Source organism: Macrotis lagotis, chromosome 1, assembly GCF_037893015.1.
Source record: "Macrotis lagotis isolate mMagLag1 chromosome 1, bilby.v1.9.chrom.fasta, whole genome shotgun sequence".
NCBI lineage: Eukaryota > Metazoa > Chordata > Mammalia > Peramelemorphia > Peramelidae > Macrotis > Macrotis lagotis.
In genome coordinates this window covers 832,012,928-832,038,233 of record NC_133658.1, presented here as the reverse complement: position 1 = coordinate 832,038,233, position 25,306 = coordinate 832,012,928, and the positions used below count along the sequence as shown (strand labels likewise).

At 33.2% G+C, this 25,306-nt stretch overlaps 1 protein-coding gene across 1 annotated transcript; it reads left to right on the top strand.

Moving 5' to 3' along the window:
* The first annotated feature begins 407 nt into the window (after positions 1 to 407).
* On the top strand, positions 408 to 644 carry LOC141488929 (large ribosomal subunit protein eL39-like). Its single transcript, XM_074189423.1, has one exon. It carries the CDS (start codon positions 442 to 444, stop codon positions 595 to 597), a length of 156 nt encoding a protein of 51 aa, XP_074045524.1. The 5' UTR covers positions 408 to 441; the 3' UTR covers positions 598 to 644.
* Positions 645 to 25,306: the final 24,662 nt, after the last annotated feature.

The window sequence follows — 25,306 nt, the reverse complement described above, 5'->3', positions numbered from 1 at the left end:
AAATGCAAATTAAAACAATTTACTGTATTAAATTGGCTAATAGGACAGAAAAGAAAAATGAACAATGTTGGAGGAGATGTGAGAAAAATGAGACTTTAATGTATTGTTGGTAGAGCAATGAATTAATTTAACCATTCTGTAGAGCAATTAAGAATTAAGCTCATAAGACTATAAAACAATACATACCCTTTTTTCTACTAATACCACTACTAGGTCTTTATCCCAAAGGAAATACAAAGCAAAAAGGGCAAGGTTATTTATAGCAGCTCTTTTCTTGTGGCACTGAACTGCAAATTGAAAGGATGCCGATCAAATGGGGAATGACTGAATAAATTGTGGGCTGTGATTGTGATGGAATACCATTGTGCTATAAGAAAGAATGAGCGACTTTTTTCGCCCATCCAGCCATCGTGGTGGAAGCTTGGCTGTCATCTCATCATCATGTCCTCTCATAAAACATTCAGAATCAAGAGGTTCCTGGCCAAGAAACAGAAGCAGAATCGTCCCATTCCCCAGTGGATTTGGATGAAAACTGGCAATAAGATCAGGTACAACTCAAAGAGGAGACACTGGAGAAGGACCAAGCTCGGGTTATAAAGAATGGCCAGGGAAATGAAAGACATTCTACACCAAGACCACCTCCCCCTCCCTACCATTGCATCCATTCATCCACCCATTCATTCATTCATCCATCCACCCATCTATCACTTAAATCGCCTCATTGCCCCCAATAAGAAGTAACTACTACTGCTGCCCCTCCCATTTTGGAAACCTGTCTGCCAAAGTGCAGACGTCAAAGAAAACCCCCAGCAAAGTATTCGACTTGTCTTGCCCTTGAATGTCTTCATCTCTTGCATCCATTCGTTCGGTAAACTGTGTATTGTGATATAGTTTAAATTACTGTTCTCTCCATCTCTGTGTGGCATTTGTCTGTTTGAGGTTATGCTTAAGAGGCAGAGATCATCCCGCAACAAGTTATTCCTGTCAAGAAAAACCAAGCTCAAACCCTGCCTCAAACAAGCCTTCACAATAACCTCTCTGTGTTTTGTTTTGTGTTCTAAGGAGTTAGAAGAGAGCACCTACCTCACAGGGTTGTTGTGGGGATCTAGGATTTGCAAGCCTTCAGCGGAAGCCTCCGGTGCTGCTAATCCGGAGCTGTCTCAGCCAGATTACGCGCAGTTGACTGTTCATTTCTCTAACTCACACTCAGAGAAGTAGCCTGTTTGATTCCCTGCTTATTTCACACAATAAGCCGTCTTCGTTCCTTGTTGGGAGGTGGTCAATTAAGTGTTGGCAACTTTCTTAAAAGTTGTCGGTTATTTGTGTGTTTGGGAAAGCCCAACCTTTTTGTTAGGAACTAGACCTGGTCCAGGTGAATGGCTTCATAATTTTCTGAAGATGCAATTCTGCTAATAAAGGGCTTCTACAAAAAAAAAATAATGAGGAGAATGTTCTTGGAAAAATCTGTAAAGACTTATATGAGCTGATTCAAAGTGAAATGTACTATGTACAAAGTAACAGCTATATTGTAGGATGATCAACTGTGAATAACTTCGTTATTCTCAGCAATACAATGATCCACAACAACTGAATGATTTATGATAAAAAACGCTATCCCTAACCAGAGAAAGAACTGATGGAGTCTGACCACAGATTGAGGGACACTTTCCTAACTTTATTTTTCTTGACTTTTTTTTTGGGGGGGGTCACAATATGACAAAATAGAAATGTTTTACCTGACTACCCATATTTATTTATATAAAATTGATGCCTTCTCAATAGGGTAGAAATGTGGGAGGGAAAGAGGAAGGGAGAGAATTTAGAACTCAAAGTTTTAAAAATGAATGTTAAAAGACTTCAGAATTTGGTAATCCCACTAATTACAATCCTCATTGGATGATAATAAAGCCTGTCATTTGATACAAAGATGAAGAGTTAATTATGAAATAAGCATACAGTATAAAATATGGCCTATTTGAGAATTGTGGGTTGGTGTTTTAGCTTTTCTATACTTATTTGTTTTTGTTCTATACTTAAGTTTTTTCTTTTCTCCCAATTTTGAGTTGAGGTGGGAATGAGAGAGAGAATATTTTGATGGTAACAAGAGGAAAAAGAAAAAGAAAAGGGGGGGGTCAATCAAACACTTTTTTTAAATGCACAGAAAAGGATGACCAGAAGGAAGCACAAATAAAGAGGTGAGCTTCAAAAGTCACACACACACACACACATAACACATCTTTTATTATATATAAAAAATGAAGGATTTGAAGTTTGCTTTCTTTCTTTTCTAACTATAAGGAAGGACTCATTTTATTCAATACTAATTAATCTACAAATTTAACAAATTCTAAAAAAATAAACTTAGAGAAACATATACTGCCACTCCGAAATACTGCATCATTTAAAAAAATTGACTTGTTCACTGAAATCTCATGCATACACCTAACCATCTCCACTTTTGTATTGGTTTACTTTTCTTCTTCCTCAAATTTCCCATATTCTCTTACTGAATTTCATATTCTTTATTTCTAAAAATTTCATCAATTTGCCTAGATCAATCTGAATTCTTAGATAATCTTTCTAGATGATACACCATTTATTTTTATCATGAATCGCTTTCATGGAATCTTATAGATTACTGAAACATTGGAAATAACATTAAAAAATCCCTTTAGAAACTATGTGAACTAAAGACCTATCGTATAATTTTTTATGCTGACAGTGATGAAGCAACCACTTTGATGAGAACAACATAAAAAAGTCTGTTAGGCAAGAAGACATCAACCAAAAACTTAAAGGGCAAACAAATTCTAGTTTTGCTGTCTGTAACAACCAGAAAATGGCAATTTACTCAGAAGAATAATTGATTAAAATTGCAATAACATCAGTAATCCATTAAATCCTTTGTTAAAAAAAATCAAATATTCACAATACATGAGAACTTTTACTGAATTTAAAAGAAATGCAAAGATATAGGATGAGGCATTTCTAATAAAAGAGCGTGTAATTCAACTTCATGGTGCTTCTTGAATTTTTAAGAAATTCAATTCATTTTTCTAAATTTTTCTTTTTCTTTTTTTCTTTTTGGTTTTTGCAGGGTAATGGGGTTAAGTGACTTACTCAAGGTTACACAGCTAGATAAATTTTAAGTGTCTGAGATTTTAACTCCTGACTCCAGGACGGTTGATCATAAGCTGCCCCCTAAATTTTTATTTTCAACTACAAATTTTTCCTTCCTTGAAGCCCCCAACCATTTAATGAGAAATTAAGTAATATTATGCACATTTTACATGTACAATTATTCCAATAATATAATTCCAAAACAAATAGATTATAAAAAAAACTATAAAACTATAGAAAGAGAAAAATTATACTTCAATCAATACCCAGTTTATCAGTTTATATCTCTGGAAGTGGATGGCATATTTCATGATGAGATCTTTTGGACTGAAATGTATAATTGTATTGATTGGAGAAGCTAAGTCTTTCAAGAGTTAATTATTGACAAAATAATTCTATTACTTTGTACAATATTCCCCTGACTCTGCTCACTTCACTCAATTCATTTGTTTGCATAGATTTCCTGAAATCCTCTCTTTTGTTATATCTAATAGTATCATGGAATTCCATCACAATCATATAGCATATCCTTGCTAAGTCAATATGAATAATCTAGGGGCAGCTAGGTGCCACAGTGAATAGAACACTGGCCCTGGAATCAGGAGTACCTGAATTCAAATCTGGTCTCAGACATTTAATAATTACCTAGCTGTGTGAACTTCAGCAAGTTACTTAACCCCATTGCCTTGAAAAACTAAAAAAAAAAAAAAAAACTAGTATTCGGACAATGATATTCTCTCAACTCTATATTTTTCTCCAAATGTTTCATACAAGCTATTTTGCTAGTTCCCTTCTCCATGAAAATGTCTTAAAAAGAAATTGAGAAGGCAAAGCCAAGATGGCAGAGGAGAGGCAGCAATCCAGACAAACCTTTCAATGTTCCCCTCCAAATAACATTAAATAATGGCTCAAATTATATTTAAGCAGCATATTCAATACAAAGTCATGATAAGACATTTTTTTCCAGCCTAAGACAATTTAAGAGGTCAGCAAGATAAGACTGTGATACTGAAGCTGTAACCAAAAACAACTGTGACAAACGCAGCAACATACCAGCTTCAATAGCTCTCAGCCCAGAGACAATAAGAAGGAATAACAACTCAGAAAGAGCTTGGGGGACCCATTGTTGGTACGGACTGTAGCTGGCACTAATTGACAACTTTACTGCCCTTGCATAGTTCTAGATTACAGTTCTGGGTCTGCAGTACTTGGGGTAGGTCATAAGGGAACAGAGGATCTGGTTATAGTTTCTAGGCCAGGTGATAGAACTTGTAGCTACAGAGAAGAAAGGCTTCTTCTTGGATACACACTAGAGGGCAAATCAGGAGGGAAATTCCCACACCTCTCTATGGATCATACTGCCTTGGAAGCAGAGAAAATGTGCATACTCCCAGTCCCACATCTGAAAAGAGCAGCATGAATAAGCCTGAAAATTAAGAATACCTTCCCTTTCCAAGGGGAGAAAATTCCAAATTTAACATTAGGTTCAAAGTCAAGAAATAGACTAGGGAAATGGATAAAAAACAACAAAATAATGACTATATAAAGGTATGATGTTGATAGGGCAGACCTATACACAATCTCAAAAAATAAAAATGTCAAAACTAACAAAGTCTCAAACAAAAGATTGCTAATTGGATATAATCCTGACACAAATTCCTGGAAGAGTTAAAGAAAAGAGTGCTACTGGAAAAATGGGAAAAGAAATGAGAGTGAAGTGCTGAAACTTATGAAAATAAAATTAATGGTTAGGTGAAAGAGGCACAAAAAATACTAAAGAGGCTGGAACCAAGATGATCGTGTGAAGTCAGAGACTTGCCTAAGTTCTCCTAAATTCTTCTCCAAGCAACATTAAATGAATTCTGAAGCATCAGAACCAACAAAAGCATGGGTAAAAACAATTTCCCTGTTAATGACACTTGGAAGGTTGACAGGAAAGGTTTATCTCACTGGATGAAAGGAGAATGGTGCACAGGTTGTACCAGCACAGGCAGAGACCAGCAAGTCAGTGGCTGACTTATGGGGAATGAAAAAATGATGTTTGAAAGAATGTTCCCTTTAACAAAGGAGCAGAGCCCAGTTTTAATACAAAGTTAAAAGGCAAGAAAAAATGAACAAACAAACCAAACACCTCTAACCAAAGAAAGTTACTCCAATGACAAGGAAGATAAAAATGAAAACTCAGAAGAAAAAAAAAAGCAAATAAAAACAGCTCAATGTAAAGCTTTCAAAAAAAGTATATTGGTTTTAGTCCCTGGAAGAGCTCAAAAAGAATTTTGAAAATCAAATAAGAAAAGCAGAGAGTAAGGGCAAACAAATTCTAGTTTTGCTGTCTGTAACAACCAGGAAATGGCAATTTACTCAGAAGAATAATTGATTAAAATTGCAATAACATCAGTAATCCATTAAATCATTTGTTCAAAAAAATCAAATATTCACAATACATGAGAACTTTTGCTGAATTTAAAAGAAATGCAAAGATATAGGATGAGGCATTTCTAATAAAAGAGCATGTAATTTCTAATAAAAGAGCATGCCCTGGAGTCAGGAGTACCTGGGTTCAAATCTGGCCTCAGACACTTAATAATTACCTAGCTGTGTGGCCTTGGGCAAGTCACTTAACCCCATTGCCTTGCAAAAAATTAAATTAGATTTAAAAAATGAAAATAATACATTAAAAATTAGAAAACCTAATAAATCCATGAAACATCAAGAAATAATAAAAGTCAAAAATGAAAAAAAAAACTAGGAGAAAATATCAATCTCACATTGTTTAAAAAAACCAACCCTGGAATAATAGATTCAGGAAAACAATTTAAGAATTATTGGACTAACTGAAAGCCATGATAAAAAATAAGAGTTGGTTTGGCTAGGTGGCTCAGTGGGTAGAGCACTGACCTTGGAGTCAGGAGTACCTGAATTCAAATCCGACCTCAGACAGTTAATAATTACTTAGCTGTGTGGCCTTGGGCAAGCCACTTAACCCCACTGCCTTGCAAAAAAAAAAGAGTCTAGACAGCTTCAAGAAAATATCAGGGAAAACTGCCCTGATATGTTGGAACCAAAGGATAAAAATAGAAATTGAGAGAATCAACAAACACTTTCTGAAAAGAACTCAAAATGAAAACTTTGAGGAATATTTTAGTCAAATTGCAGGCATCTCATATCAAGAAGAAAATATTACAAGCATCCATATAGAAATAATTCAAATTTCATGGAATTCAAATCTCACAAGAATCAGCAGCCTCTGCATTAAATGATCAGATGACTTGGAATGATATTCTGGAAGCCAAAGGATCCAGGATTACAACCAAGAATAAGCTGCCAAGATAAATTTTTAAAAAGTAATCATTCAGGAGGAAAATGGATAAAATTGAGGGTTTCCAAGCATACTTGATGAAAAGACTAGGGCTGAATAGAAAATTTGACTTTCAAACACAAGACTCAAAGGATAAAAAAATAAACCAGAAAGGATTCAATAGGATTCTACTGCTTCGTAGTCCCATGTGGAAAGATAATTCTTCTAACTCCCAAGATCTTTATCGTAATTAGGGCAGCTAGAAGGTGTATTCATTGAAAGAAGACACAGATGTGAGTTGACTATTATGGGATGAAATAAAAAAAAATTAAAAGTTGAGATAAAGAGATGTACTGGGAGAAGGGGAAAGGAAGATGTAGAAAAGGGTATAAATTATCTCATGAAATAAGGATCAAAAGAGTTTTAAATTGTGGAGGGAGAGAAGCAGAGGTGACAAGCAATGCTTGATCATCACTCTTATTCAAATTGGATTAATGAGAAAATAACATACATATCTAGTTGAGTATAGAAATCTATTTTATCCTACAGGAAAGTAGGAGGAAAGGGATAAAAGAAAAGGGGGTACTTAAAGAAGGGACTTGATTGGGGATGTCAAAAGAAAAATATTTTGAGGACAAATGGTGAAAAGAGAAAGAGGGAGAGAGAGAGAAAGAGAGTTTCTCTCTAAAAATAGAGGCTCTTAAACCCCAAATGCTATAAAACTGTGCCTACCCTTTGATCCAGCAATAGCACTACTAGGTCTTTAACCCAAAAAGATCATAAAAAAGGGAAAAGTATCCACATGTACAAAAATATTTATAGTGGTTCTTTTTGTGGTGGCAAAGAATGATAAACTGAGGGAATGACCATCAACTGGGGAAATGACTTATCAATCTGAGGTATATGAATATGATGGAATTCTAATGTTCTGTTGGAAATGAACAAGATGATTTATGAAAAACTTGGTAACACTTAACATAAATTTGTTTCTAATAGAGTATATTTTTTCTTTTGCCATGAATAAGGTATCATGGCATATTGAACATTTAAAAATGGCAACACTATGAAAAAAATCAAAGATTCACAGATGTTCAATTCCTCTTAAGAGCAGCCTTTTGCACAATTTTTGTCAAGATCATGGTCTAACATATCAAGAGATTAGTATATATGTGCAATAACTTAGTTTTAATTTTTAGTACTTTACAACATAGATGTTCTGTTACTAAACATATCATACAAAATTATTTAATTTTTATTTTATCTTCAACAATATTACATTAATATTCCTGGCCAGAGGGCAGTTAGGTCTTGTGGTGGAGAACACCAACCCTGGAGTTAGGAGGATCTGAGTTTAAATCTGGTCTCAGGCACGTAATTACCTAGCTGTGTGAACTTGGGTGAGTCACTTAACCCCACTGCCTTGCAAAAAATAAAATAAAAAAAAATGCCTTCTTCCACATGTGTGACTAATTAAAAAAATAAAAAAAATTCCTGGTCACACTCCAAAGCTTTTTGACATACAATTTCAAAACCACTAGTATAGAAACTAGAGTGATTAAATATGAGTTAAGGAGACCTTTGACATTTATTAACTGTGAAAGTCATTAGGATTTCTAATACTATTACAGATGAGCTTCATTTTGCCAAGTGATTTTTTGAAGTAATTCTTTACAGATTAAACTCCAAAATATTAGAATTTGTTTGCCCTTTCCTTTGTAGCAAGAATTTCAAGATGTTAAATGCTATGGATTTGAAGGTTGAGCTCAACAATTAGGAAAGGCTATGGTGAATAGTATGAAGAAAGCAGACCTTGGAATTAAAGGGCAACTAGATTTTATTATCAACTCTCACACTTAGTATTTTTGAGACCATTATTAAGTTGTAATCTTTCTTAGCCTCAACTTCCTCATCTATAAAATGGGGTCTCATGAACGAAAATGTTATTTATATCCAGAGAAAATGATAGAATCTGAATGCAAATTGAAGCATACATGCTATTTTTACTTTACTTTCTTTAGACTCTTTTTCTTTTGACTTGCTTCTTCTTTCACAAAATGACTAATAAGTAAATATGTTTCACATGATTTCACATACATAACCCTTTTTCAAATTTTTACTATCTTAAAGAGGAAATGGTGAGGTAGGGAAGAGAATAATTTGAAAAAAAATTTTAAAAGATGACTATTAAATATTGCTTTTATATTTATTTGGAAAAAATATTAATTAAAAAAGAGTAATTTGAAATTCCACGTCAGCAAAAGAACTTTTCTGCTCTTTCTTTCCCCTTCACCACTACTAATTCCTGCCCTCTGAGATTGTCTCCCATTTAAACTGTAGATATGCATTTTTATTTGTATGCTGTCATTTCTATTAAAATATGAACTCCCAGGATACTTGAGGATTTATTTGTATTTTTTCTATTTCTAATGTTTAGCACAGTGTCTGACATACCACATGATGATGATGAAGATGATGATGATGATAAAGGAAAAAATGAAGATGATCAAAAGAAAACATAGTCCACATAGAAATACAAGTAACGTGGGATTCTTCCTTTAGAGATCAGTAATCTATTATGGTTGACTAGAAATCACTCCCTCAGTCTCAGGTGGGAAACTAACCTGCCCTACTCACACTTCCATGATCTCCTCAGTAAGCCAGGCTCTTTTAACTAGAGCCTGGATAAAAATTTTAGCTGCTCTATTTATACATTTCAAGGGTCATTCTACTATAAGTAAGCTTCTGAATATCTAGCATTTCCTCTCAGTACTTATGTCATCAAGCCCACTCAAAATGTTCCCCAGTGCATCCCTTCCACTAAAAGGGCAATCTTAATAAAATTTCAAGCGAACATAAATAAACCGAGCAGTTTGAGACTAAAGAAAAAAGGATCAGGTAAGATCCAACAATGTGAGAGAATACTGAGAAATAGAATTTGGCACTTGGTTTCTACACCACCAAACAATTCCATCCTTATAAACCTGCAGTCTCTAAGAATCTCATAGTAAGATAAGGAATCTAATTCTGTTTTATAATCAGAAAACAAAAATGAACATTTATACTCTTGGCACTAGAATTTTTGGTGTGCATAATCTATGCCTCTCATTATTAGCTTCAATTCAATTAAATAACTGCTAAAGATCCAATGAAGCACTTAGAGTTTCAATTCTGAAAATTCATCTGAAAAGCAAGCAAATATGCATTGGAAAAACTTGACTGTACAAGTATTACCTAAAACAAATTGAGAGGAAAAATTACTAATTTTCTCCAGTTCTATCTATCTATCTATCTATCCATCCATCTATCTATCTATCTATCTATCTATCTATCTATCTATCTATCTATCTATATCTATCTAGAAAAAATGGACATGTTTATAGATGACTATATCAACTCCCAAACCTAAATGCAAATTTTATTTTTCCATTGAGAATTTTCTTCTTCAAAATTCTTATACAAATTAACATATTTTCTTGGGACAAACACATCTTGGAGTTCATATGGAACCACTCCAAGTTTGGATCTCTTTCCCTTTCCCTCACCTTTCCTCTATCTCCTCTTTTTCCTCTTTTTATCTCTCTCAAAAATGACTTGACTTTTAGATTAGTGTTAAATTAATCCATTTATTCATTTGTAATATTATTAAATAAACAAATAATTATATTACATATTATAGATAATATAGGCATACATACATATACTATATTGTATATTTATACTCAAATATGTATTTATAATTTATATATTTTAAAATATTATAGTATAAATATTATTAAATAATACATAATATAAAATTATTCATAGTAAATAGATTTAATTAAATTTATTAATAAAATAATTGAAATTAATTAATAAAGATTAGAGGAGTTAGGTGGTACAGTGGGGCTGAAGTCAAGGGGACATAAGTTCAAATATGGTGTCAGAAACTTAATAATTACCTAGCTTTGTGACTTTGGGCAAGTCACTTTGCCCCCATTGCCTTGCAAAAAAAAAAGCAAAACAAAAAATATGAATAGAGATTACTTCTGGAAGATCTTTGCCTAAAAAACACCAATATCAATAAATATGTTTGACATATGAGAGAGTAAACTTTCAAATTCTACAGAATAAAAGACAGTTGCATATATATATATTTATATATATATATTTATATATATTATATATATAATATATATAATATATATATATATATATATATATATATATATATATATATATATATATAAACTCTAGAGACATGCAATAAAGGAGATTAAGGATAGGTGTGGTACTTATTTTTAAAAATATACCTATTCATTTTTTGTTGCAGGAAATTCTCATAAGGAAACTTTCTTTATAGGCATAGTACACAGGGAGGCTAGGTGGCACAGTGGATAGAGCACTGGCCTTGGAGTCAGGAGTACCTGAGTTGAAATCCAGACTCACACACTTAATAATTACCTAGCTGTGTGGCCTTGGGCAAGCCACTTAACCCCACTGCCTTGCAAAAACCTAAAAGAAAAAAATAAATAAATAAACACAGAACACATGAAAACACGATTTAAATTAAAGTCTCCTTATTTCAAGGCAAGCTTGGTATCCACTATGTCATTGCCACTACCTTAAGTTATGTGCTACTTTATGTTGCTTTTTTGGGAAACAAATGCTGGTGGATGAGATTCATAAGAATTATTCATAAGAATAATATTTTGCAACAGTTTTATCATTCTCAAATATCAACCAAATGCAATTTACTTAATATATAAAAGTCATTTTAATATTAATTAAAGATTTAAGAATTTGTCATAAGTGAAATGCTAAAGTATTCCAGAGCATTAAAAAAAGAAGTTCAGCATCTATGAACAGATGGAGAAATGACATCATAACAAATAGATGACTTAATTTAGAATAAAGAACACTTGCTCTAGAGTCAAGATACCAGTGTTTTCCTGACAATTCTGGTATTCCCTGCGTAAAAAGGAAGAACCTTAATCTTTCTGAGATTCAGTTTACTTGTTTCTGATATGGGATAAAGGATATTCACATTACGTGCTTCAAAAAGTCTTTTGAAATATTATTCTTACTGCTCTCACTAAACCACTGAAATTAGCCATACTGTATCATCAAAGAATAGCAAAATAAGAAGGGTGGAGAAGGTTTCTTTTTAAGTGCCTATATTTGTATATCAAAAAAAATTTTTAAAGTTTATTCTAGAAATATAAGAATTGACACAGATACAACTGATAATTGATGCTTATCCCTCTAATTTTTTTTACAAAATTATTTAAAGATTTTGAAAAACTTTTTTTTCATAAAATGTAATAATTCAACTTTTACCATCTTTAAATTCCTAAATCAATGGAAGTTATAAAAAGGGATAAATTCACCCAGGATATAATTCAGGAAAATATCCACCTCAATTCAATCCTGTCTATAAATTTAATCTAAAAAATTTGAAAAATATAGTATTTGATATAGTTAAAGTGAAGTCATGTAAAGGAGAATATTATGATGTAGGTCATGCTTACATCAGAAATAGGAAGCATTTATTCAGTAGAAAGTCTTGAGAGAAAAATAAAAAAATATTAATTTGGTATCTTTGCCGGATTTTGTTTCATGAGATACTTCAGTGGCTTCTTAATTACAAAAACTGTATTCATTATTCAGATAGCAATCAGAAAGTCAAGAAGCTATTCGTTTTAGGACATCAGTAACTTCAGAGTAAAAATTAATCTTTAAAGAGGCCTTAAATTAGAATCTCTGGATGTTTCATATTCTACCTCATATATTGTACAGAAAGAAACTTAGATGGTAATTAATGAATAAAAGTAGACAGTAGGGTCTGAATGGCAAATATCCTTAGCATACTAAAATGTTGGAATTTGGAATTAATTGCTAGATTTTTGTACTTATTTTATGAGGAGAAACAAAATTTTGTTTTTGTTTGCACTCATGAAATTATTTTAAAAAGTAAATCTATGTAAGGGCATGCCAGTATACCATTAATACCATTTACTGCAAATGATTTTCAGTCATACCTTGTAGCTAGTGCAGTGTTAGTGTGCAATGTTAAGAACTGAAAAAGTTCTATACCTGTAATCAAGAGATTTGAGTTCTTGTCCTGACTCTGCCATCGCTAAACCTTGCTTATTCATTAAAGAAATTAGGTTAATAATATTATGAACAATGGAGGAAACTATATGCTTCTGACTCAGTTAACTTTCAGGGATTCTATTTTTTCCCCTTTCCAAATGTCCAAATATGAGGGGGAAATGATCTGATAAGTTAAAATCATTTTCCTCTTCTAATCCCAAATCAGATCTAAATTATCTGAGGCAGAAGGTGAAAAGAACCCCAAAACACTTGGAGAGATGTCTGAATACACTGGATATCTCTCTCTCTCTGATTCCTTGGCAACAATAGGAGATGACCAAAATATTGTTATTCGTATTAGCTTAGTACTCTGACTTCTGAGTTCATCTATGCTCTCAAAATGCATAGTAGTCATACACTTACTTTCTATTGTAGTCTCTGAAGCTGAGATGCAACAAATTATGGATCAATTCTCTGCTGCTTGTGCTCATTTTGATCTAACAATTAACACCAAGAAAACCCAGGTGCTCCATCAGCCAGCACCACACCATCCATATGTGGAACCATCAATTATAGCAAAGGGAGAAGTTTAGAGTACTGTGGACAAGTTCACTTATCTTAGCAGTGTTTTTTCCCAAGGAGGTCCACCTTGAAATGAGGTTGATCTATGTATTACCAGAGGTAGCTCAGTATTTGGGAGGCTCCAAAACAAATTGTGGGAGAGAAGAGATCTTAGACTGACTACCAAACTAAAAATCCTCAGTCATTTTGCTGACCTCATTGCTATATGCTGGTGGACCTGAACAGTCTACCAGCACCATATCAGGAAACTGAATGTCTTCCATTAAATTGTCTTAGGAAGATTCTGAAGATCACCTGGCAGGAGAAGATACCAGACACCGTGGTCCTTTATGGAGCTAAACTGCTTAGTATTCCAACAATACTACAGAGAGTGCAACTACGATGGGCTGGACACATTGTTGGAATGCCAGAAGTACACTTGTCATATAGACTCTTTTGTGGAGAACTCACATAGGGCAAGCACTCACGAGGGGGTCAGAAGAAGCAAAAGAGGGACAACCTGAAGGTCTCATCGAAGAATTTTGGGATTAATTGTACAACATGGGGAACAGTGGAACAGGACCACCCAGCGTGGCATGACCTCATCAGTGAGGGGACTGCACTCTATGAGGAAGGCAGAATTGAAGTAGCTCAAAGAAAACATGACACATGGACTATTTGTGCCCAGCTTCTGATAGAACATTCTGAGTTGGTCTGATCAGCTACAGTAGGACACACTGTGATTTGTCTCAAACATAGTGATGTCATTTTGGTTTTCTTTGATAATGAAGGACAAGAATCAAATAATCAACCATGAACATTGTCTAGTCTGCACACATACCCTGTTTCTGGCCTGTCTTTTCCTCTCCTTTGACTCAATGATGACACACCTACATCTAATTTCCTGACCAAAACAAAGATCCCTTTATTATGGTGAGTCTTACCTAAGTGATGTATTTCTTTACTAATCTCAATATGGGTCAAGGCATACTGCTAAAAATTTAACAACCAACTTTGTATGCTTGATAAACTTTAAAATTTCATATGCATTTATAACATCTATTTTTACTTTTTAAAGTATAAATAATCAGCAAAAAAGAATTCCTCCCCAAGTATATTTCCTTATTTCCAAGATGTAAATATTAACACTGAAAATTTAACTGTCTGATCTTGAACCTCTAACTTAACCCTTAACTACAGAATATTCAAAGTTGTAAGAGACATTCAACTAGGGATTGACTAAAGAATGATTTAGAGATTGCTTTAGAAAGGAAATATCCCATTCTTTCCTGTCATCATGACATAATTGACTATAAAATGTGGTGGATGAAAAGATGATCTATCCATGGTATTCTTTCCTATACTGATCCTATGATCTTAGTGCAACTGACACATTCACAGAGATTAGCCATTGCAAATTGCCCATATAGACAGGATGAGAAACCTGTTTTGGGGAGATTCTTGATTATATGTAATGGAAATTCCTTAGAAGACTTGATTTTACACACACACACACACACACACACACACACACACACACACACACAAACACGTGCATTCTTTAAGTCAGCACATCAGAAAGCGTTCCAGGCACTGAAGCTTAGCACTAGAGAGGAAAAATAAAAAAGCACTAAAGAAGCTTTTGATTTAAATTGCAATTGATTCATTTTGGTCTGTTATCCATGTGATTAGGAGAAGTCTTTTGCAATTAACTTTGTAGTCATTAAATGATCTTAAATAAGTTCATGTTTTGTCTTTTTCATCATTTATCTCATTAAGTTGTATTCTTTGGGTATCTTTTGGAGTCCTTGGGGGCAAAGAAAAATGGTAAGAAACAAGGAAATAAAGGGAGAAGTCTTGTGACCTCTCCATATAGATTGCATTTGGGCATGTGAATAATAGTTCTGGAGTCTGTGACTACATCAGGATTTATTCTTTTGTTCTAATGAAGAGTGGGTTAACATCTCAGGACTCCAATCCACAGGCTTTTCAGTCGTCTGCACAGATGCTTAAAAGAGCAAAGCATTACATTTGAGATAGATCTTTGGACCTCAGTCCTGCAAGAAATGAAGATGAATACATATCAGCCAATGATGATGCATTTGCCTATGAACTTGGTGAGAACATTATGTAGGAACTGAGTAGAGCAAGTCCTGTTGCCTTGAAAATAAAATGGAATGGTAAGAGGGCAACTTTAAGATGGTGGCAGGAAATGTTTTGTACTTCTGAACTTATATCTTTTAATACATATTCCTTTGTGAGAGCTAACTGATGTCACACTATTTAGTGAAATAAATGTGCTAGGCACTTATGTGCATCCTTTTGGGGAAGGGAGCATAGTCATTGGATTTCAAGCTGATGCTATTAGAGATCTTCAAACTTTCAGGGTTATTCCCTGTCACTGAGGGTTGATATAGCTGGTCTCAGCAAAATCAGAGCAGATTCCCTTTATTATGATTGTCAGACTTTTTAGTGTTTTGTTGAATTCTAATTTTTTGAAAAATAATGTTGCATATACATACTATCTATATGTAATCACACAAATATGTGTCATATACATATGCATGTTGTATGTGCATGTACATACATGCATTAATTCCAAGTGAAGCATTAATTATAATGTTCATTCCAGATTAAGTGGGAATTTACAAAAAGATATGGGAATCTTCTTTCTATTTAGTTTTTGTTTTATTTTATTTTATTTTTTAAGGTTTTTTCTTTTTGTAAGGCAAATGGACTTGCCCAAGGCCACACAGCTAAGTAATTATTAAGTGTCTGAGACCGGATTTGAACCCAGGTACTCCTGACTCCAGGGCCAGTGCTTTATCCAAGTTTTTGTTTTATTTTAAAGAAAATTTTGAGAGATAGATTCCTTTTGGATAATGACTGAACAAATGTGTATGAAAGCAATGGAAAAATTATTATACCCAATGAAATAAAGAAAAGGATAATTTCAGTGGAAAATGGGAAGACTTCCAAGTATTGATGTCTAGCTAAGTAAATAGAACTAGGAGAGCAATTTATACAATTACAAAAATATTATAGACTATTAAGTTTGAAAGACTTAATAATTCAGATCAATACATTGATAACTTATGAGTGCAGAAGAATGAAGAAGTGTATATATAACACCTCAGACCAGAGAGACAAAAAGAGACATAAGATTTTGGGCAAAGTCAATATGGAAATCTGATTTGCTGGACTATTCATGTAATTACTAAATCTTTTCCTTTTTATTTTTAGTAAATTTGATGACATCATTATTAAAATTAACAGTAGGTAATAGGAGGAAATATATCATAAATCAATGTAATTTTTTTAAATAGAAAAAAATGTCCTCTAAAGTTATCATTTGCTTCTCCAGCTAAATGATTGGGATCAGTGGGCACTGAGCAAAATTATGAGGAAGTTCAAATTTGTTTTCAGTTCTACTCTACCTCTCACTGGGTTTCATATTTATGTCCTTAAATCATACAGCATATATAACCCATCTGTGAACATTTCTTTTAACATTTTTGTTCATAAACTATTTAGTTTTTAAATGATGTATTGCTTTTTTCTTTTCCCTTCTATGACCTACCTTTTAGCCACTTAGTTATTTATAAATAATTAATAAATAATAATAATTTATATATAAAAGTAATACTCACCAATAGTGATACTAGCTAGCATTTATATAGAACCTACTATGTTTCAGTCACTGTACTGAGAGCTTTCCAACTACCATCTCATTTAATCCTCAAAACTATCTTAGAGGATAAATGCTATAATTATGTCCATTTCATGATTGAGAAAATAGGGGCAGATAGAGATTAAGTCTGCCTAAGTCTGAAGTCATATACTAAGAGGAACCTGATGCTGAATTTGAAATCAGATCTTTCTGAATCCAGACCAATTTGCTCTATTCAGAGCTAACTGTGTCATCAAACTGGGTTCAAAATAAACTTATTTGTTAACAATTTACTAGAGGGAAGCAACTGCAGAGAGATAAAAGAAGACTTTGTATCATCTATTTTAATACCTATTTAGTATTATTTATAATATCTAATGCAAGGGTAAAAATTATAACAAAGATGAGTGTTTTTGGTCATTTAGGACTTATTTTGTGAAAAAGCAATTGACAACTCCTATAAAACTCTCAGTTCCTGTGGAGGATAACAGAAGTGAAATGTATATATCTTTTTCCCTTTGAAAATCCAAAGTATTGATTAAAAAATGTCTTCAATTAAACAGTAGATAAATATTTATTAAACTGACCATGTGCCAGCACTGTAGTAAACATTGGGGATTCAAAAAGAGTGGGGAGAAAGACAATCTCTGTTTTCAAGGAGTTTACAATCTAATGACTTTACCTAAATTGGTGAGAATTAAGGGTCATAGAATCATCTAGATCTAGGGCTTCAAGGGTTCCAGAAGCCAATTAATGCCACCTTCTCTCTTTGTAATTGAGGAAGTTGAGGGTCAGGAAATTTAACAGGATCACACAGATGGTGAGCATTGAAGGCAGATTCTCATTTTATGATTTGGGCATCTCAACAGCTTTTAAAGACAATCTGCAAAATCATATAACTTTTGACCTGCTCATATTAAATGAGATCTGCAAAAATGAAATCACAAGTACCCGAAGAACTGAAGCAATATTTTTATATGTTGAGGTTAAATGAAGACTTTGTATTAGTACAATTTATTCTCTACCTAAGTCACATAAAATGGATTTTATTTTCTAAAACTATAAATTTTGCACCTTTCACAAATGTCAAATTAACCAAAAATAAAAAGAAGGAAAAGAACAATATGTGCTTGTCCCCCTCCACAAAGCATTGCACACTTCACTTCTGCTATTCTTAACAGGGGTTCTGTTCATCCAATTCAGTGTCCTGGACGCAGAGCTGGCTTCCCTGTGGGGTACTTTTTAAACAGTAGCTCAGCACAAGGTTATTTATCACAAGTGTTCCATAATTGCCGTTCCCTGGAAATAGACATTGTTCAGTGGTCCTTTAACTGACAAGTCTCTGTGGGAGACAAGTGTTACCTAACTTACTATACTCCAAAATAAAGCAGGTATAAATAGAGACAGATTGGCTCAAGGCTTCTTCAAATTCAAGGCTCTTTCTTGATTTTGCCCAGTTGAATACTAGAAATCAGGACATTTTTTAAGAAAAATTAGACCCAAATGATTCACCTGTTATGATCACCGAAGACCATCTTTGCCTTAGAAATATGGAAACATCATATAATTGCTATCCATGAGTCAGTTTTCCTACAAAGAAAAATCCCTGCATTTAAGTGTTTTCCAAAATACAAAACAGTAAAACTCACAGTAATTTAGAGCAATAATGACCAATTTATTCCTGAGGAGAAATTGGTTTTTGTTTCACCTAAATTTTAAGATTACAGAAGTATAGTGGGATGGGGAGAATTACTGACAATAAACACTATTGGCTACTTGTAGGTGGGAGCTGTTCCATTTCCAAAAGGTAGAATATTCAGCATTTACTGAAATTTGCCCTTGTGTTCCTTTGAATAGGATTTCCTATTCAAAGAGGGGAGGGGTTTTGGAGAATGAAAAGGTGGGGATTGTGACAGTGACAACAGGCCTACTTGCCAAAGGTCAGTGTACCAATCCCCAATCTTCCTGGTTTGGTTTGATTCCTTAGGAAATTATTTGTCACAAATAAAAAGCTCAGATTGCTACCTTGTTAGGATTAAGATATGCATGATAGTGCTTTAAAACCAGTTTAACATCACAATCAGTTTTCAGATCAGAATAGAATATAATCTACAAGATTTAAGGGTAGGAATAGTCAGTACAACTAGAGGTATTCTGGTAAATATTTAACAACTGACTGTCCATAAGGGAAAAAATATTCATACCCTACTTTTAAATTTGTTTTATTAATATCACTTTTTAAAGTATAGACAACTAACAAAATATGCAATCAAGCCTGTATTAATAAGTTTATCAATTTCAGATGTGGAAATGCTCACATTAAAAATTTAAGTTTCATTCTTTAGGAGTCAGTTCAAGTTGCTCCAAAACTGATCTTTGATACTTTTCTTGTTCCTTTGAAGAGGAAGTCGATTTGACATGCCTTTTTCATCTAAGGGGTTCAGAAAGCCACCAAGTCTTAGAAAACTAAACTAGATTTTCCATGGTTGGGATAGTTTTTGCCCTTAAATGTGCAAGAAGTTGAATCAGGGAAACCTGTGAAGTCTGAGGGACAATTTTCGCTTGACCTACCCCATGCTGGTTAGATGTTTGGGCTAGGGTGGGAGAGAAAGGGAGGAAGACTGACATCTTTATTGACTAAAAGTAAAGAAGCTACTACAAAGAAATGATGATTCTATCACATATTATATATACATATATATGTATAAATGGGTATATTTATAGGTATGCATATATTCCTATGAGCATATGTACATATGAAATATATTACACGTGCATATGAAAAAATATGTATGTAGGTTTATGTGAATACATATATACTTGTGTGTATATAAACATGCATATTTGAATAAATTTAATAGGGTATGTATAGCTTCAGCAAAGACTATGGCTTATGTAAGTATATTATAGAAATTTTGTTTGTCATGTTTTTCTCCTTATTACTATGACCGAATTTTTCCACAGGCAAGCAGTCAATACAAATGATTAAATATGTATTATGTCCAAAGATCTACTCCAAAACCTCATTATGATATTCAAGTGAAGGACCCTTGAAGGCCATGTGAATGCAGCACAAGGACTTGCAGGTTCCACCATGAAAAAAACAAACAAACAAAAAACAACAAAAGTCTCATCTGTAATTATGGACTCTCTGATGAATTGTATATTCATTTCCTGAGGGTCAGTCCTCAGGAATCTACTTTCAGAGATACTCTTCACCTTTATGGATTCATGAGGATAGATTTTTCACTGACAACAACCCTCAAATTTCACCTACTCTATCATGTAGAAATTTCAATTTATCGGTTCTGGAAATCCTTGGGTTATTGAAATATGAGCAAAAATCTCAAATTAGTGATAAGATAGGCCAGAGGAAAGGAAGTTGAAAACATCATCTTCAGTGAGACTACCATGTCGAGTGCAAATATTTTTGAGTACATAAAACTAAATTATATTCACAACCAATCACAAACATACAGAACTATATTTATCAGTGTCAGAGAATCAGAGAAATGAACAAACACAGTTTTTAAATGGGTAATTATTGAAGTGACACAACAGTTGAAAAGTTGGGATAGATTTATTAAATGTGGTGAACTGTATACAGTATTTATTTCAAAGGAGGTTTTCCATCTAGCATCCTAACAATAACTCTGAAATAGCTGATGCAAGTGTCAATTAGGTGTCAAAGACAGATTAACTATACATTTACAGCTTTACCCGAAATGGGTGAAAGGACTATGAATTTAAACCTTTCTAAATTTGAACTCATTTTCCCCTGGACATTGAGGGAGAGTGTGGTACAAACTTGTGGGGAATAGCATTTGTTATCTATTGCTCTCATTGTACCATGTCAGCAAATCAACATCTATCTAAAAATCTACTTATGGTAACTGCTTCGAATGTTATCAGCTAATAATCTTGAGGAAGCATATCCATGAGGATTGAATCAATGGGATTAGAGAATCAACCCCCCAACTCTTAAAGTACCCCTAGCATAGGAGAATGACATATAGGCTTACATTAGGTCCTGAGATGAATCTGAAACAAAGAGATGCAGAGTTTACATGAGCTACATATATTCTTAATAATATAAGTGCCTAGAGGACTGGAACAATTCCATTTTTTAAAAAATGTATTCTTGGGGTGGCTAGGTGGCACAGTGGATAGAGCACTGGCCTTGGAGTCAGGAGTACCTGGGTTCAAATCAGGTCTCAGACACTTAATAATTACCTAGCTATGTGGCCTTGGGCAAGCCACTTAACCCCATTGCCTTGAAAAAAAATCTAAAAAAACCCAAACAAACAAACAAAAAAATGTATTCCTCTTAGCATAGTTCCTGCTACATACAAACTATATGTATTATATAACTATTATTTGCTTGTATTGTATAATACATGCATTTTATTGTTTTTTAGTTCTTTGGTCATGTATGACTTTTTGTAACTGCATAGACTTTGTTTAAGAGTTTTTCTTGGTAAAGACACTAAAGTCTTTTTGCCATTTTCTTCTCCAATGTGTCCCCATTTTACAAGTGAGGAACAAAGCAATAAGTGACTTGCCCAGAGTCACACATCTAGTAAGTATCTGAGGCAGGATCTGTACTCCAAGTAGCTAAATGGTATAGGGTGAATAGGGTGTCAGACTTGGAGTCAGGAATAATCCTCTTCCTGGGCAAATCACAGCACTGTCTCAGGTTTCTCTTCTGTAATTTGAACTGGAGAAGGAAATGTCAACCTATCCAAATATCTTCGCCAGGAAAATCCCAATTGGAGTCATGAAGATTTGGGAATTACTGAAATGATTGAATAAAATATATATATATATATATATATATTTTATTCATTTATATATTTTATTATATTATATCTATAGATATATTTAGAGAAATCTAAATATATATACACACATACATAATACATACACACATAAATGTGTAGATATATATGTGTGTGCATGTATATATATATATATATATATATATATATATATATACATATGTTAGAGATTTTTAAAAGAATCAAATGAGATAATATCAGTATGCAAAGTATTGGCAAATTTTAAACCCCATTATAAAAAGACATACCAAATGACATTTTCAAACTATGTAAATATATATACTGTTCATTCCATTACAAGAGGACTCTGATCTCTAATTAGGATCATTGTGCATGGAAGCAAAACAAAGACGAATGTAACAGATATCTTCACACAATAAGTTTTCTATGAAAAATTTTGATTTGCAGCTGTGGTAGTTGTTCAGTTGTTTCCATCCTGTCCAAGCTTTTGTAATCCATTTGAAGTGCTTTTGGCAAACATGCAGGAGTGCTTTATTTCCATTTCCTTCTCCAGTTCAGTTTATAGGTGAGAAAGTAAAGTAAACAGGGCTAGGTGAATTGCCCAATGTCCCACAATTAGTAAGTATCTGAGGTAACATTTGAACTTGGGTCTTCTTGACTCCAGGTCTATCAATCACTCTATCCATTTGATTTGTAGCTAGTTTTAGTTACTATCTATAGCTCCTCTGAATTTGATTCTACAGCCTTTGCTCAAATGAAGTTGATCTATTCCTCAAGGGCAGGGGAGTACACATTTGAAGTACTTAATGTCTAGTTTAAAGCTCTCCTTAGGTATTTTTAATGCATTTATTTTGCCCATCTGACTCATAGATTCATCACTGACACAGCAACTACTAGGTATATCGTTTTGTATGCAATAGGTACATAATAAATGTCTTTTTATTTAAATTGTTTAAAGGAAAAAAGTCTTAGAACCAGGGGAACACATTCCCAATCCCTTATAATTATCAGAAAATGTTCTTTGAAGAAAAATGCAAATTTTTCCCTTTCCATTATGTCATAGACCTTTATAATTTTTCAAAGCACTTTCTCATAACAACCTTTTGAGTAGGTAGTACCAGAATTATTACCCCCATTTTCAAGAAGAGGAATATCAAGTTCAGAGGGACTTCTCCATAGGATCAAAGGGCATAATAGACCTAAAGCTGTTTCTACTACATCACATTGCCTTTATTTCTCTCTTTTCATGAGATTTAAAACTTTACAATACATTAATACATCTTTATGTATGTCTCTTCCCACTGGAAGAACTTTCAGAAACTAGGAATTTAATGGGATTTCTGGTGAGTATCTTACCACAGGAATTGATAGAATATCAACATTAACCATCATTTTATTTCAGGATAACGCTGAGGGCATGACTGCAGGATAAAAGGCAAAGATCTAATTCCTCTTTCTCAATTCTATCCTGATTTTTAAGTTTAACCAGTGAGTCTAATGCCTCCTGATTTATGATCCTAGGAGTCAAAGACAGGCAGTCCTGTTCTTTTTAGAATGACTACGTTTATGGAAATTAGTGGCCTTTCAGTTCTGTCAGAACTTTGATTTATTCATGTTTAGATCTGTGTTCCAAACCTACTCATTTAATTCACTCATCCAAGTAAAAGAGTTATATATGGCATAATGTTATGCTGTTGATTTTATTTTAATCAATTTCAAAGGTGTTGTCAGTTATTCTAAACATTTGAGGTAATGTTTTTAGTGTATCAACACATAGAACAGAGCTTTTAAACAGTGAAAAAGTTAACAAAACTTTATAATGTCAACAGAGATTTTATTTTACATCAATTGTATTGAAATACATTATGATGATATACATTTTTTATTCCAAATAACTGCTTTATGAATTATTACACTTATCTTTATAATTCTCATTAAGAAGGGAAGAGACTGACTCATATAAGTGAACTTAAATCCCTTTTATTAAAATTTTGAACTCAAAAAATAAGATTATAAAATGTTTTTACCATTTTGTAGATGACTGCAAGATTTTTTTCCCCTCACGGTGATAGTCTTGTGAACAGTTATTTAAATAGGAAAAAAAGTAGAATTAAAAATTGTACTTGCAACTTAAAGCATTTTTTGCAGCTGAGCACCTTTTCACAAAGCTTGTAAGGGTTCAATCTTGAGTTTCAAAAACTCTTCAAGGAAAAATTATATAAGAAATGTACTCTTCATAATATTCATAAGGCATAATGAAAAACAATGATTGTACAGAATAGAAGCCCACTGATGTGTTGATGAAAACTCTTTGTCCTAGAGTACTAGATAAACAAATTCCATTGTATCTATGTCTGTGAGTCTAAGTGTGTGTGTGTGTGTGTGTGTGTGTATGTGTGTGTGTGTGTGTGTGTTAAAGTGACTGTGTTCCAAAAAAATTTTGGTAAAAATAGGAAAACTAATTCAGGGATTTTTGTATAATTCTTTACCAAAGTCTAATATATACAATTCTATTAATTGATATATTAAGATATTAAATAAATGATAATTAATATGACATATTAAACATTACATATTTTCATAAATTCAAATGTTGATCATTATGTATAAAACCTGACAATGGCTATTGTCAATCACACTATATTGAATTTGCTGAAAAATGAAGTGAGAGATATTTGCATAAAGTCTTCACTTTGGATTCATAATTGCATGCGTGAAGATAAAATCCACACTTAAAAAAATCAATGTGTTTCATTTATGAATAAAAATACATCTGAAAAAAGCTTTTAAACACCAAGTAATGAGATAGCTCATTTGTACATTGTTAACATAGAATTCTAACAATGTCTGCTATTTCAGATGCATTAGACTGTGGTCAACAATTTTCCTGAATGCATATCCAAACACTGAAATTTAATTGAAGCTTAGTAGTGCATTAAGGATTCAAAACAGTGAAAAACTAAATGTATGTTTGAACATAATTACTTGGATTGAAAAGTAAAATACTAGGTTTGAGGAAGATAGACTTAATTCCGATAATAGAATAGCATTTGTTAGATTTCTAGTTGCCTGCAGTCTAGAAATGTGATTTACTAATAATTAAAATCCTATCAAAAAGGAAATGTAGTTGCATGCCTGGAAGTAGGCCCATTCTAGGCTTTCTTTACTTGATAGAATACTGACTGAATATGTTCCCAAGTTAAAAAGGAAGGAAGAAGGTTCATGGTGGTTGGTCTTTGTGACCTTATTTGTTGTTTTCTTAGCAAAGATACTAAAGTGGTTAGCCACTTCCTTCTTCAACTCATTTTACAGATGAATAAACTGAGGCAAAAAAAGTCAAAAAAAATGTCAGGTTTACCTAGCTAAGCGACTGAGTGTCTAAAACTGGATTTGATTCCAGATTTTCCTGATTTCAGGTCTAGCACTCTCTCCATTACACCACCTAGATACCCTGCAAGGTAGTAACATATTTATTCATTTTTGTGGGGTTATGGAGTTAAGCGACTTGCCCAAGGTCACACAGCTAGTAAGTATGGAGTGTCTGAAGCTAGATTTGAACTCAGGTCCTCAGTACTATAGGGCTGTTGTTCTATCCAATGTACTACCTAGCTGCATCAACATATTACTGTTTATGAATATTCACTACATCCATATTTAAAATAGATGTGTAAAAGAGGGGCATTTTATCTAGATTTAAGCATTATTATCAAAAAAGGAAAAAAGATATTGTTAATTTAATCTTTAAATTTTAAAGTTATATCAATTAAGAAATCTTCTGTAGAATTA